This window comes from Petaurus breviceps, unplaced genomic scaffold (assembly GCF_028583685.1).
Source record: "Petaurus breviceps papuanus isolate PSGF00001 unplaced genomic scaffold, PetGlider_PUasm1.0 174, whole genome shotgun sequence".
NCBI classification, from domain to species: Eukaryota; Metazoa; Chordata; class Mammalia; order Diprotodontia; family Petauridae; genus Petaurus; species Petaurus breviceps.
Window position 1 is genome coordinate 13,798,823 of NW_027185761.1, and position 15,943 is coordinate 13,814,765.

Below are 15,943 nucleotides of genomic sequence, written 5' to 3' on the forward strand. Positions count from 1 at the left end.
AATTCAGTTTTCTTAAGGGAAGAGATGGTTTTTTAAAATCTGTCTGTATCCAGAGCACCTAGCACTGTGCCTTTCATATTAGTAGGTGCCTAGTTAAAAGCTTTTGGATTGAATAGAAAGAAACCGAGGAAGTAGAGAACCAGAAAAGAGCTTATAGTAGCGTAGTTAAACAAACAAAACCAGCATCCATGAGCTTGATGAAGAAGAATTCTAAGACAATACATCAATACAAAACATCTGGAAGAATTTGAGGAAAGGGAGAAAATCAGTTTAGGTTATAGTGAGCCTGGGGAAGCTTTACTGGTGAGTGGAGTGAGTCTTCAGTGGGGTCCCAAAGAATGGACTCGATTTGCATTGGGGAGGATTTGGGAGATGTATTCTAGGGAAGTGGCAGGACTGGGGCAAAGGCATTGAAGATGGGAAGGAGAACTATACACATTGGGAGTGGTAGGAGAGGGTAGGGTACTAGACTGGGCTGACTATTGCCAAGTCATAACAGATCATAGAACAATAACAGTGACACTTGTCCCAAGTGGCATAGTCCTGCCAGGACCTAAGAAGGCTCGGTTTCTCTGCCTGGCCAGATAACGGGAGTGAATGAAAATGAGTGTGCAATTAATTTGTTCAGATCAATCGAACTTACATCTTTAATCACCTACAATGTGCCAAACACTGTGCAAGACCCAAGGCATATAAAGAAGGGGAAAACAGAGAAACAGTCCCTGACTAGGGTGATACATGTAGACAAATAAGTAAATGCAAATTATAGAAAAAATAATACAAAGTAATTTATCAACTCTGCACATGTGAAGGATTGTTATTATTCTCTTTTGAAGCATGAAAGTAATTTGGGAACGTGCAGCTGTTCTGACAGGATGATTTTGCAAAGATTACCTTCCTTTTGCTTGGGGGTATGTGTGGGGAATTGTTAATTATTCACCCAATCCAGCCATCATTTAGTAAATGTCTATTATGTACAAGGCACTTCATTAGGCACTGATGTTTCTGTTTTTCATTTTGGTCCAGATCTGTGATTTCATCAGTGTGTGTGAGGAGGCAGGGGGCTGAAGGAGGCTCCAAGTGAGGAAACTGCTTTCTATAATGTAGAGCAGCACCCTTTCTGTAATTTACACTGATTAGCTTAGAAATTAGCTTAAATACCCTGAGAGGCTCACCAGGGCACACAGCCAATGTGTCAGAGGCAGGACATGAACCCAGATCTTCTAAAGTCTGAGGCTGGTCTTTTATCCACTACCCCACACTGCGACTCTAGGCTCTTGGGCAAAATGTCTGAGCAAAATGAAATCCATTCTCTGCCCTCAAGGAGCATTCATTCTACTGCATGGATACAGCACATAAACAGAGCAGTGTGAACATGATCATTTGAAGAGGAGGGGCATTGATAACTGGAGGTACCAGGAAGGACTTTCTGTAGGAGGTGGGGCATGAGTTATGCCTTAAAGAAAGCCAGAAATTCTGATGGGTAGATGAGGAGTGTATCACAGGCTGGAGTGCTAGCCTGTACAAAGGCACAGAGACAGATGATACTGAGTTTGGCAAACATCAAATAGGTATAGATTGTGTTAAGGGAAGTGATATGCTCTAAGTCATAGGATCATAAATTTGGAGCTGAAAGGGATCTTAGAAGTCATTGCTTTCCTTCTTTACAGATGAGGAAACTGAGGCCCAGAGAGGTGAACTTATTCATTTACTACACTATGTGTCTTACCCAAAGTCACATAAGGTGGTAAATGGCAGAATCAAGACGCCAAAGCCATTGCTTTTTCTTCTATAAATCCTGTAAAATGGTGCCTGAAAATCACTTTTTAAGGGCTTTCAGTGGCAGACTGAGGACTTTGGCTGAAATGGTTTGAGACAAGAACATAAGGACACTTGTTTCCATTTCTGTCTTCATTATCAGGTCTTTCCTCCCTTCAGACTTATACCAAGAAAAGTGACTTTGATTGTTGGTGCAATGATGCAGGTAAGAGCCAGTTTTATTTTGTTTGCTTTAAGGTGATTCATACCACAGTAGCAGATACCCCTTGTGATGTTTGGGTCAATGAATGCCTCTCTCTGACACTTCACATGCCTCTGGCCTTCCTGTTCTGGGTCCTTTTGAAGACCGTAGATTGGATTGTATCCATGCCCCTCTGTGGTGGCGTCTTCTCCCTGTCCCCAGATTCTCCAGTCCTCAGACATGTCCACACTTGGCCACCTCCCTGTTCTAACATGTTGTCAGAGCGGAGGCTTAAATTGGATGCAGTCAATGTACTTTTCAGCAAAATAAGTGTCGGCTCTGGGAGGATGAGTTGCTGTCTAGAATAAACCTGTCATATCCACAAAATGGAAATTTATACAAGTATTAACTAGAGCAGAGCGAGACTCAAGACCATGCTGCTGATAATCACTGCTGTTTTCCACAACTCCAGATCACTTCAGAGGGAGGTCCCCAACCTCAATCCAACATCATTTTCTCCATCAGTGATGAGAGGATTGCTTCAGTGAACAGCACTGGTCTGGTCAGGGGCCTCACTGTTGGCAACGGGACAGTATCAGGGCTTGTTCAAGCTGTTGATGCAGAGACTGGAAAAGTTGTCGTAGTGTCTCAGGTAACGTACCCCCTTGGTAACTCTTTGTTTATCTCAGGTTTATTGCAGGATACCACTTCTTGTCCTTTTCCACCTCCTTTTATTGACCATCATTGAGCATCAGCACTTCCACAGTGGGCTAGGCAGGGAAAAGAAAAAGAGCCAACATTCAGCTGTCTGGTTTGGTTATTTGTAATAGTCCTAGTGGAAATTTTGATGGGAAAGTGTATAGATTATCTGCACAATCTCAATGATTTATGCTAGACCTGGCTACCATTAACATGAATAATTAAGCATTGACTAGTTCATGACTGGTTTTATGCTACCGGAGGACAAAAAGGATATATTTTATGAACAAATATTTAGTCAAATCAAAAGGAATATGACATTTTCAAAAGCCAGAATAGCTAAGTGATTCCAAATTACTTTTGTTCTTTAATATACCTGCTAAAATGAAGAGTTAATGAGCCTTCAGCCCCAATATGCAAGGCTTGGAGACCGGAACATCCCAAAACAATCTCCTGTGGGAGGCTGTATCTTTTTACCAGTAGGAGAACTTAGATTTTGTATCCATTGAGAAATTTCCCCCAAATTCTTCCCATTACTGCCTGCCTAGATTGGAATTTTCTAGCTTTTATTCTGCATCTGTTTTCCCCAAGTTATAACCCAGTTTCCTTTTTAGAGAAATGAGGGACAGAGGACCTGGTAATTTGGGAGGATTCTTAGGAGCTCTCTTCCTTCCCAAGCAGTCTTTAATGCTTAATTACAGTGGGTTTTCAACTGGTCAAAGGTTGAAATTTTTTGTACTTAGCATTGAGAAGCAAGTTTGAAATAAGGCCACAGAAATGGAGCTCCTTTCTCTTACTGTCTTGTTCTAGCAGTGAAGAAATTTAATTTCACTGAGTAGGGAGATGAGGGATTGACCTCTAGAATAAGATGGCATCAAGGCTGAAAATTTCAGGTTGCTGCATTTCTCCCGTTTATTGATTTTCGTCAGGCAAAATGAAAGCATTCCCAATAGAAAGATCTCTTCCATGGTGTGCATATCCCAGAAAAGATTAATAATAATGTTCCACCAATAATATTACATTACATTCATATACCACAATTTACTTAGACATTCCCTAGTTGATAATTATGTACTTGGTTTCTAGTTCTTTGCTATCACAAGAAAGTACTGCTATGAATATATTGGTATATACAGAAGAATTTTCTGCTTTGTGTCTCCTTGGGGTATATGCCCAGCAGGGTCATCTCTGGATCCAAGGGGATGTACATTTTTGTCACCTTTTTATATAATTGCAAATTTTTAAAATAATATTTTATTTTTCCCAATTGCATAGAAAAACAATTTTTAGCATTTGTTTTTTTTTTTAATTTTGAGTTCCAGATTCTTTCTCTCTTTCCCTCCCTGAGATGGCAAGTAGTTTGGCATAGGTTTTATATATATATATAATTGCAAATCCTTTTCCAGAATGGTTGGACAATTTTATATCTCCATTATCAGTGAATCAGCATTCTGGTCTTCCTACAGCCCCTCCAAAATTGATTTTTTTTTCCTCTTTTATCATCTTTGACAGTATGCCAGGTGTGAAGAGAAATCTCAGAGTTGTTTCTCATTTGTTTTTCTATTAATGATTTTTAAAAATCTCTTATGGCATTTTGCAATTATTCTTTGGAGATTTGTTTGTTCATATTCTTTTACTACTTATTTTTAGGAAATGACTTGATATTTGTGTATTTGTGTTTCATCTCTATATATCCTTGATATCAGACCTTCATTAAAGATGTATAATGAGATTTTCCCCATTCTATAGTTTTATATCTTATCCTAGCTGTATTGATTTTGTTTGTGTAAAAGCTTTTCTATTTCATGTAATCAAAATTGTCTACGTTCTGTGTTAGCATCTCTTTTATCTCTTGTTTGGCTAAGAATTCCTCTCCTTCCTCATCCTACATGTAATTATAAAACTATCCATCAGAAATTGGCTGAGGAAGGGACCAAGTAAAACAAATGAATCTGAGATCCCTTCCAACTCTAAATCTTTGAACTTATTTACAGTGATACTTTGAACAACTTATTTTGCCACTCCATAGATCTGTATCTCCATTAGTGTTGGAGTAATGGTGGGAAGGGGAACCTCTCAAGCCTCATAGCAGATAGAAGGGGAGTTAGGTAGGAAGGTCCAGCTAAGCCCAGTATGGCAGTAAGGAGGTCTGACCCTTCAGCTACCAATTTTCTATGACACCTGGGTCCGATATCTCTCAGTTTTCCCAAATGATATAATCCAGTTGAATGTTACCTCCTCCTGGCCACCTTTGATGGCGAGTATCACACCCTGATCTGGTCTGCACTCTTCAGCCCCAAGCACTTATTTGGCCAATGAGCCATTCAAATATTTAAAGCCATTTTTTTTTTTTTTAAGGATCAAGTAGATGTGGAGGTGGTGTATCTCAAGGCTGTGAGAATCCGAGCTCCCATCACAAGGATGAAGACAGGGACCCAGGTGAGTTGAAGGGATGTGTGTGTTGCTTTTCTTCATTCCTTCATGCTGTTAGGTCTTATTCCATGTTCTTCTGTTAATTTGGGGTCACAGAGCCATAGACTATTTAAGATGTGAGGATCCTTAGAGTATCAAACTGTAGTTCCACCTCCACATTCCCAGAGGAGGGAGCTGAGAGCAGTCATGATGACTGGAGAATCTTAATAACCATCTCATCCAGCTTCAGTAACCCTCCTTTTTCTTTAGGACACATCAGATTCAGGACTTGGGGATCCTGACACTCCTTTCTATCCCTGCTGGATTTTGTAATTAATTTCTGTGGGGTGAGGTAGATATTTAAGTGCTTTGGCTTAGAAACAAACAAATGAACAAACAAAAACCCTTCCCTTTTTACCTCCCTTGAATCCCAGGCTGAAGGTAAAAGGAAAAGTAAATGAAGATATAATTAACAAATAGCCTGGGTTAAGTTTGGTCTTTTGTTCTTTCCCAAAGGACATGTTTATTGGGGTGAGGAACAGTATCCAGTGTGAGGCTTTCCTCTTCCTCTGCCTCCTCCCCACCAGAACCCTCAGCCCATTTCAGATAATAAGTATTGAGTACTGACAGTCCTCCCCACCCGTGGGTTAGATGCTGGAGGGTAGGGAGGGAAAGGCACTGCTGTAAAGGGGTGGGGAAAAGTGAAAAATGAGGAGTCATTGTCCCTGTCCTTAACAAGCTTGCCTACTAGTGGGAGAGAACATACTAAGAGATCAGGCAATTAGGGACAATAAAGTTTATGTTCAAGGATTAGGCATAAGTATTGAACTTCTGATTTCACTGGGATAGAGAACCCCAAATGTGAAAACATCCTCCCTCAGTGCAGGTCAGCAGAACAGTCTGAGAGACTTGCTTTGCTCATTGAGAATAAAGGTTAGATAATTTATCTGGTCACGGAGCCTCTGTGTCTCAGAGATGAAACTTGAACCCAGAGCTACCTGGCTTTGAGACCACTTTTCTGTCCACTTGGGTCATGGTGCCTCTCCTTTGCCATGACTTTATGTTATGCTAAAAATGAGACTGCTGTGAGCACATCTCTTCTTTTACATCTCATCTCATTTCTCATCCTCTCCCCAATTAGATGCCGGTCTACGTTACAGGTATCACCAACAGCCAAAGTCCGTTCTCTTTTGGAAATGCCATTCCCGGGCTAACTTTTCACTGGTCTGTCACCAAGAGAGACATCCTGGACGTCAGGGCAAGACATAACGAGGTATTTGTGTTTGCCTCACTATGGTCTCCATGTTGCAAATAAATGACCCATAAGAGGGCCTCAGCCCCCCACAGCCTTGGCTGAGTTCCCAGCATAGTGATAGAAATGGATAGAGAGGAGGAGGCATCCTGTCTGTAAATCAGAGAGAAAAGCAATAATCTAGACAAGTGAATCAAAAGCTGTGGTTTCTTTCTTTTTTTTTTTTAAGATTACTAGGTGTGTTTGGACAAAAAATTCCTTATCTCTGTGGATAAGCTCCCACAAACTGAATCTTGAATGCTGCAACTAATATGAATTTAAGTTTTTAATAGTTCTTTAAGGTTTGCAAAACCTTTTATTCCCAGAAAGCCAATGAAGCAGCTGGGAGAAACATCATTATCTATTTTCTACATGAGGAAAATGAAGCTCACAGAAATTAGCTGACTTGGTCACATCACACAGTAAAGGAGAATGAGCCAGGAGTTGAGCCCTGGTTGCATGATCCCAAATCTCGCATTATTCTGTTATCTTAGTCTACCTCTAGAGGTGTCCCTGAGCTAAGGGGCAACATGTAGTATAGAATGGTTTTCTTGTTTTGTGTTTGTTTTTTTGGTAAGTGCTATTTCTCATTACTTTGGAGCCATTGTTTTTTCTTTTTCTTAATGAATTTATGGACTACCTTGACCAGAAAGAAAGAGAGGCAGGAAGAAAAGGCCAGACTAACTCTTTGGTACTGGGACCCGGGCTGCACCTGGAGAGGGTTTGGGGTTGATGATTGAAACTGCCCTGCTCCCCTGGGCAGAAACCATAAGGTACTGTATTTGAAAGAATGTTGACATTGCAGGCTTCTCTCTGGCTCCCATCCAAGTATAACTTCGCTATGAGTGTTTATGGCCGAGTGAAAGGAAGAACTGGTTTGAAGGTGGTTGTCAAGGCCCTGGACCCCTCAGCAGGACAATTCTATGGCTTGGCAAGGGAGCTTTCAGATGAAATCCAGATCCAGGTAAATATGAAGATGTGAAGGGGGAATGGCAAGCACAAGAAATCAATCTTGGGGTATCTGTGAAGCTGGGGGAGGGAATCTGATCAGTACCTTCAAGTCTGGGCTGTCATGGGAAAGAGGGAGCAGCCTTGTTCTGCTGGGGAGGTGAGGGGCGTCATCACATACACATCCAAAATAGGACCAGAAAGGGACATTGGCTAAAGGCAAGGAAAAACTGATTAATAATGAGGGCACCCAGGCAGTCACACAGGGAACTGTGAATCCCCCTTCACTGTCCATAGGGATGACCATTTGCCAAGTATGTTAGAAAGGGGATTCCTTCCTCAGGTTTGGACTGGATGTACTCATAGGTCCCCTCCCACTTTGGGAATGGGATGATGGCCCACCTCATTTTCCTACCTGTAGGAATTATAGCCCAGGGACTCTTTGGTTTAATTCCTTCAGTAACCCAGCTACCAACAAGAAGGGTGGGGCCACTGGTATTTCCTTCTTCTTTGCTTGTGTGTGTTTTCCTTCTTTGACTGTCTGAAACCTAGGAGAAACCACAGACAGTTTGACATTGTAGGCCAATTCATTCCTGGGCTTGTGTTCCCACTCAATCAAATGAAAAGGTCATGGTGGTGGATCGATGCCAATGCACTCACAGCAAACATAGTTGTCTTTTGAGTAGTAGGGAGATCTGAGTTCTAGTTGTAAAGTGCTGTATAAATTATAGCTATACACATTATCATCATCATTATCACTGCTGACATATAATCTTTAAAGTTTATATCTTATTTGATGCTGAGGAGCAGGAACCACAGGTATTATTACCCCAGTTTTACAACTCGGGAAACTGAGGCTCAAAGAGAACATAGCTGATCTTAGCAACTTCCCATTAAGCTCAGACTCCATCCTTGGAGCTGTGCTGTGGGCACATGGAGAGAGTGGACAAGTTGTGGGGATAAGGGCAATGAAAATGGATGTCAATAGTATGAGATCCTTTACTGTCCTGTTTGCTTCTTGACTGTCAACTCTTGTAGAGGGTTGCTTAAGGCAGATGGGTGGCTGGTCTGGAGTCAGGAAGACCCTGAGTTCAAATGTAGCCTCAGACACTTACTAGCTGTGTGACCTTGGGCAAGTCACTTAACTCTGCTTGCCTTAGTTTCCTCATCTGTAAAGTGAACTGGAGAAGGGAACATCAAACCACTCTAGTATTTTTGCCAAGAAGATCCCAAATGGTGTCCTGAAGAGTCAAACGCGACTGAAAAAATGACTCAGCAACAACAAAGGGCTGCTTAGGCTCACAAAATTTCAAGACTTATCTATGGATCATCAAATTCAGTGCTAGGACCTGGGTTACCTGCTCAGGAAGGTTGCCTCTGACTCTTTCGACTTGATTCCTCTCCAGTCAATCAACAAGGATTTATTGTGACTACCATGCAACGCAGTAGACACATCCCTAGGTTCTGAGGACAGAGAGACAAAAGCGAGGTCACCCTTGCCCTCAGCGAGCCTACGTTCTACCTTAGGGTGGGGAGGACGAGCTCACAGATAACTAAGCACAGGATATGTACAAAATCGATACAGAACCATATGGGTAGGGGTGCTAACAATTGGGACATCAGCAAGGCCTTCTAAAGGAGGCAGCACTTGATCAGCTACAAGGAGGTGAAGAGGAACAGCATTTCAGGTGTGGAGGAGAGCTTTCACAGAGCACAGTGGTGGGAGATGGCACACTCTGTAGAGGGAACAGTAAGGAGGCCCTGCTGGTCAGAGTATAGAGCTTGTGAAAGGGGAATAATGAGCAGTCAGCCTAGAAAGAGAAGCATGGTGAGACCTTGGGCAAGTCAATAAGTCAATTTGTCTCTCTACCCCAGTTTGACAGTCTGTCAGAATCAAGGTTGGCTTCAATGCTGAGTTCCTAAGTTTTATTCAAGGAGTTTGTGGTAGTCTTCTTCTCAGTAATAGGGGATGCTTGTTAGCAATTCAGTTTAACAAATGTATATTAAGCCTGGAAGAGTTTGCCTTTCGTTGGAGATGGAGCCTGAAAAGCTGAAAGTCATATGGAAGGAAGGAAGGAGGAAGGGAGAGAAGGATCCATCCCTCTGCTTCTTGTCTTTTCAATTCAACACACACACACACACACACACACACACACACACACATATGTTTATGTTTTGTTTTGTTTTGCTTTTTGGAGGGCAGGGCAATTGGAGTTAAGTGACTTGCCCAAGGTCACATGGCTAATAAGTGTTAAGTTTCTGAGGCCAGGTTAAGTTTCTTGAACTCAGGTCCTCCTGATTCCAGGGCCGGTGCTCTATTCACTGCGCCACTTAGCCGCCCTACAACCCATATTTCTTAAAAGCCATATCCTGTACCAGGCTAGGGGTACAAAGACAAAAATCAGAGGACCTGCCCTCAAGGAGTTTCCTCTTTCATGGGAAGATGCAATATATACCCAAGTAAGTAAACATAAAAAATTTGTATTTACCTGTGCCTCTTAGTATCCCTATGCTTCCTTCAAAGCTTCACTCAAGCCTCACCTCCTACATTTCCTGATCCCCCACCCCAACCCCACCTAATGCCTCCCCCCAACCTCACCTGCACTTAGTGCCTCTGGGGCAGCTGGTACCTTTCTCACACCTCAGCCAGAGCTAGTTCCTACCCCCCACCACAAGCTATCACTAGGTATATATTTGGCATGTTGTTTCCCCTGATAAAGTGAATGAATAAATAAATGGAAAAGCATTTATTAAATGCTTACTGTGTACCAAGGATTTAGTAAAGAGTGCTCCTTGAGGGCAGAGACTATTGACACTTTTGCCTTTGTGTCCCTAGTACCTACCTAGCACAGTGCTAAACAAATACACACACAAAAAAAATAAGAGGATGAGTAATAAAAATAAATACCTAGCAGATTCTTGATTGTCCTTTTTGATTGATCATATAAAGAATAATTTCAGGAGGGAAAGAGTGCTAATAAGTGGGGGGGAAGGGTAGGAAAAGCCTCATGTAGAAGGTGGCACCGGAGCTGGTCTTTAGAGGAGACCGAGGCAGGAAGGGAGAGGGAGCCTTCTAACCCTTTGTACAAAAGAACATAGCCAGTCTTTGGAGCCCAGCCCAGCTGGATTTCACTGCTTCTTGGAGAGTGTGTCAATATCCCCTTATCTTGCAGTACTACACTATTACATACTGAATTCCCAGTTAGATACTGCCTTCATTGGTACTTCTTGACTTTATATCCTTCCCTGGCCATTTTGGAATGGTTTCCTAACGATAGACCAACCTTGAAACTCTCACCACCCTAGCCTGCCCACAAGAAGGCAGCCACACCCAGCCAGAGCAGGTCAGGAAACCAGGGGGTGCTTTCTGTACTTCTCTGGGGGACCCAGATAAGCACTGATGTTTCTGAAGATGCGGTGATGGTGATGATCATAATGAACAGGAAAAGGAAAAACACTGTTCCTAAGTGTCATCTCTCAGTCAACTCGGGCTTCTGAGGCTAATGGGCACTTTCTCTCCTGTCCTTTTCAGCCCTGACATTTGGCCAGATCTGGCACAGGGCTGTTAACAGGCACTGCTTGGGTTCCCCCAGACAGGCTCTCTTTCACATGGCAGGCAGTGTCAGTGGAGTAGAGAAATGGAAACAGCTCATTTTGAGGTCTTTAGATCACAGACTCATTGAAGCAGAGGAGACAGGTTTCAGAAAGCCTGGTAACTGAAGGGGCCCTTCCCCAGAGATAACACTGGTTTCTGCTCCGAGTGGAGATTTCTGGGGAAGGATTAATTTTTATCTCCCACACACTAAGACTGATTTTTACTAGAAATGGATGCTAGGTCCTCCATTCCTTAGGAATAGAGGTATTGTAGAAATAGATATATAAATAACAGTAAAAAGAAAAGGGGACCCATTGAATCTTGCTTTAGGGATCTACAAATAGGGGCTGAAAATTAACCTGTGGCCCATGCACCCAGGCCCTAAGAAAAGTCTGACTGAGTCTAATGCTGATCAGCAGTGGACCCAGTGGTTCATGAAATACACTTCACCCAGGGTAGAACTGGGAAGAGTGCTGAACTTTGGAGTTGGGAGTCCCAGATTTGAGATCTGGCTCTGCCACTGAAGTCAATTAATGAGGAGGCATATATTAAGCACTTACTATCTGCCTGTCATGGCCTTAGACATGAGAATACAAAGACAGAAGTAAAATGGTCCTTGCCTTCAAAGAACATATATTCTATCGGATATTATTTGTTTGAGTTTAGATACTGCATTTACATTCTCTGGACTCTGGCCTCCTCATCTATAAAATGAGGATAATGTCATCTCTCCATTCCATTTACAGGGTTTTTATACAACTCAGAAAAGGTGATTTATATACATACACACACATTTATATATATATATGTGTGTGTGTGTGTGTGTGTGTGTGTGTGTTATAGAATAACTGCATATAACCATATATGAAACTATTTTCATATAAAATTGATTTGTAAGCTATGAAGTGCTATGTGATAGTAAAAAAAATCTCAACATGGATGCTATCAGCTCATCCCAGAAACTCCCGGACCATGCCCCATGCCCCATGCCCCCCTGCAGTACTTCTACAAATCTACCCAGGTTGCCTGGACTTGAGTGAGGATGGTAACAATAACAAATAGCTTACATTTAAATGTAAATTGCATTCACATTTATTACCTCATTGGTTTTCTAAGTGCTTTCTTCAAAACAACATTATGAGGTTAGTAAAGGTGGCTAGGTAGTAGAATACTAGTTCTGGAGTTAGGAGGACCTGAGTTCAAATTCGAACTCAGATGCTTACTAACTATGTGACCCTGGGCAAGTCACTTAACCCCTATTTGCCCCAGTTTCCTCATCTGTAAAATGAGCTGGAGAAGAAAGTGGCAAACGTATCTTTAGCAAGAAAACCCCAAATGGGGTCATGAAGAGTTAGACATGACTAATCTACCAAACATAAAGGAAAGCAAAGCTAAAGGAAGATGAAGGCTGCCTGTGGTCAGACAGTTTGTAAGTTTCTGAGCTGAGGCTAGAATCCAGATCTCCAGGCTTTGGGTCTAGAACTCTAACTCTATTTGTGTCCAGGGGCACGTTGGCAAATGTTTAACACCTCTGCCCTTCAGGGAAAAACGTTCACACGATCTTCCATTAAGTTTAATTGTCATTGTTAGCATTTCTCTGTCACTTTTTTTTTTTATTTTTTATTAAGCAATCAGGGTTAAGTAACTTGCTCAAGGTTACACGGCCAGTTATTTCTGGGTGTGGTGCTGAGTGTCTGAGCCCGGGATTCGATCTCCAGGTTGTCCCAACACTGGAGCCGGTGCTCTTACTCGCTGAGCCACCTGGCTGCCCCTAAGCAATTGGGGTTAAGTAACTTGCTCAAGGTTACACGGCCAGGTGTTTCTGGGTGGGTGCTAAGTGTCTAAGCCCGGGATTCGATCTCCAGGTCTTCTCAACACTGGAGCCAGTGCTCTTACTCGCTGTGCTACCTGGCCACCCCTCTCTGTCACTTTCTTAAAACCATAAATCAATCCCTGATTTCTAGCATTTGCTGTTTTAACAATCAGCTTTCAATAGTTGGTATGAACAGGCTCCCCACATACCTCCGTCTTCATCCAAATGACTACCAAAATTCTGTTCTTCCTGGTTTGTCTTCTTAAGACCCAGAGTCTGTACTAGGGCAGAGAGACTGGGCCCCAGAGCATAATTTCTGAAAGCAGATACCTTTGCTTGTTCTGAGATGTCTTTGTGGTCTATTAGGAGAAGGCTGTGTTGATGAAGATCTTCAGGAAGGGCGGTACCTTGAAAAAGAAAGTAACAAAAATAAGTGCCATGAGCAGACAGTACATGAGGGAGACAGAAAGCCCCATATTCCCCCTCCCTTCATACCCAGGGTACTAATAGTGTGCACTGGCATTTTAGAATTCTGAAAAGCCTTTTTACACATATTCCCTTATTTGATTTTTATAACGGACCTGTTCATCTAAGTAGCAGTAGTCTCTTTTTATAGATAAGAAAACTGAGGCTCAGAGAGTCTATGACTTGTCCACAGTGACACAGATCATAGGTGGTGGTACTAGAACTCAAGTTAGAGGATCAGAGGGGACATTAGAGGTTATCTCGTTTCATCCCCTTTTTTTATGTATGAAGAAATTGAGGTCCAGAAATGCTAAGCCACTTGTCCAAAGTCACATAGGTAGTCATTGGGAGAGCCAGCATTTGAAATTTCTATTCCCAGATCTAACACTCTCTCTACTGTACCACATCTCATGACTGGCTTCTGAAAGTAGTCTCTCCACCATAGTTGTATTGGACCATATTGGCTCAGTGGCTCCCCTTTGTGATGAAGATGAGTAAGCCAGCAGAGAGACCCTGGTTCTCCAGGGCTTAACAATACTGACCCCCAGATAGACCAGACAGTCTAAGTTAGAATGTAGCCAGGTGAGGCTGCTGACATGTAAGAAAAAGCATTAGGTCTGTGTTTTAAGATTTACTATCTGCTTGATTGAATTCATCTCGTGGTGGTTTGACTTGCCACTTCCCTGGATCTTTGTAGATACTGTCAGAATGTGTCAAGATAGGGAGGGGATGAGATAAGGCAATGAAGTGATGAAACAGGAAATCAGAGTCTGAGCAGCTGGCGGTGAGGATCAGGGTGTTAACATGAAGGGAATGAAACAGAGAGACAGACAGACAGACAGAGAGAGAGAAGAGGAGAGATGGACAGACAGAAACACACACACAGAGAGAGAGAGAGAGAGAGTTCTTGGTGTTGGTAGCGTTATATTTGGAATGGCATTAGAGTCCTCATTCTGCCAAAGCTTTCTTTAGCCTCCCATTTGTACGTGTTTTTAAGCGAAGCTATAGAATTTTTGGTAGGGAGTACCAAATGGGCATTCTCAGCAGATCTGTCCTTGCTTAAAGAGGGTAAGTGTCCCACCTTCATTTTAATATGAGAACAGATGGAGATGGCCTATCTAGTTGTTTTCAGCATGTCTTCTGCCTGTCTGAAAGTTGAGTTTACTGTTACAGAGAAGTTCAATAATGACTCAATTGTAAGTAGCTTAAAACAATTGCTGTAGCCTTCTGTTCTCTCACTTTTCTTGGCTCCCACCCCATGAGAGAATCTAAACAGATGTGTGTGTGTGACTCAGATGGTACTGGAGGTAATAAAACTCTTTCTCCCTCTCTGTCTTTTACAGGTATTTGAAAAGCTTCTACTGCTTAATCCTGAAATAGAAGCCGAACAAATATTAATGTCACCGAATTCATTTATAAAGCTTCAGACAAACAGGTACATACCTCAAATGGAGCTCTTCCCAAGGTCACAAAGGGGTGTGTGTATGTGTGTGTGTGTGTGGGGGGGGGCTCCAAGTTGCTCAAAAAAGTGGGAAAACTTATGGTTTTCTGTGAGGTTTCATTAAAAATTCACACCCCCCCATCTCATTTCTCTTTCTTCTTCCCTTCCTACTTCTTTACTATGCATTCTCTCTTTTCTCTTCTCCTCAGGCTATCGAATAGGTAGGTCCCCTTTCTGTAGCGTCACAAGCGCTTTACATACAAAGCCTCACGTGATCTTTATTAATAACCCTTTGAGGCAAATAGGACACTTATGATTAGCACCGTTTTAAAGATGAGAAAACTTTCCAAAGAATCTTTTCCAAGATCACACAAAGATGAAAAGGGGACTCGAACCTGGGTCTGCTAACCTCCATCTGGGGTTCTTTGCAGATAGACATTGGAGGCACCTAGTCAAAGTTCTCTGCATGAAAGAAAAGAAATTGCTATGCTGTGTTGCAGTATTCCAGCTCCTGAGATCTTAAAGTAACTGCTGTCGTGCTTACTGACATCCATCTTATGTATTTGTTAAGGGAATAACTTTTATATAATACTTTACAATTTACAAAGCACTTTTCTCACAACAATTCTATGCAGTAGGTGGCTAGGGAGAGGGACTGGAGCTGAAATTAGATATTCTGAACTCCCAGGTTAGAAAATTCCCTCTACTTCTACAAGTTGGCACTTTTCTCTGCAATTTATCATCTTTGAGAGTTGCCCAGGCAACCAAGAGGTTATCTGCTTTGCACAGGGTCATGTAAAATAGTAGATGTCACACTGTTTCTCTATCTACAATGTCCTATTGTCTCTCATGAAGTAGATATGTAGTGAAATTATTATTATTCCCATTTTGTGGATGAATGAACTGAACCAGGGGAAAACCTGGCTATTGGTGATTTTTTAAAAAGGTTTTGCTTTGTTTGTGTTTACATCACAGTCATTTCTGGATGTAGCACCCCCACCCTCTGGCATTGAACTCCTCTTCAAGTTAAGCAAAGTTCAATCCAAAAAGAACATATCCAACAGAGTATGCAATATCCTGTACCTCCTCTTTTAAGAAGAGGGAAATGTTTCATTCTGTTTCCTCTAGGACCAAAAGTGATTCTTTTTTCTTTTTCGAGGGGGGGGGGAAGGTAGGGCAATTGGGGTTAAGTGACTTGCTCAAGGTCATACGGCTAGTTTTTTGTTTTGAGTGTTGAGGCCAGAGGACCTCACTCCAGGGCCGGTGCTCTATTCACTGCACCACCTAGCCACACCTCTTTTTCTTTTTTAAGATTGATT

The 15,943-nt window shown here is 42.2% G+C and overlaps 1 protein-coding gene across 1 annotated transcript in view; it reads left to right on the top strand.

The window, feature by feature from the left end:
* Positions 1–15,943, top strand: part of NUP210 (nucleoporin 210) — a 183,763-nt gene that overhangs the window by 139,791 nt on the left and 28,029 nt on the right. The window contains exons 24-29 of the mRNA XM_069083772.1: positions 1,922–1,984; positions 2,433–2,612; positions 5,018–5,098; positions 6,213–6,344; positions 7,168–7,326; positions 14,527–14,618. Coding sequence (XP_068939873.1) covers positions 1,922–1,984; positions 2,433–2,612; positions 5,018–5,098; positions 6,213–6,344; positions 7,168–7,326; positions 14,527–14,618 — 707 coding nt within the window. The remainder of the gene's footprint in view (positions 1–1,921; positions 1,985–2,432; positions 2,613–5,017; positions 5,099–6,212; positions 6,345–7,167; positions 7,327–14,526; positions 14,619–15,943) is intronic.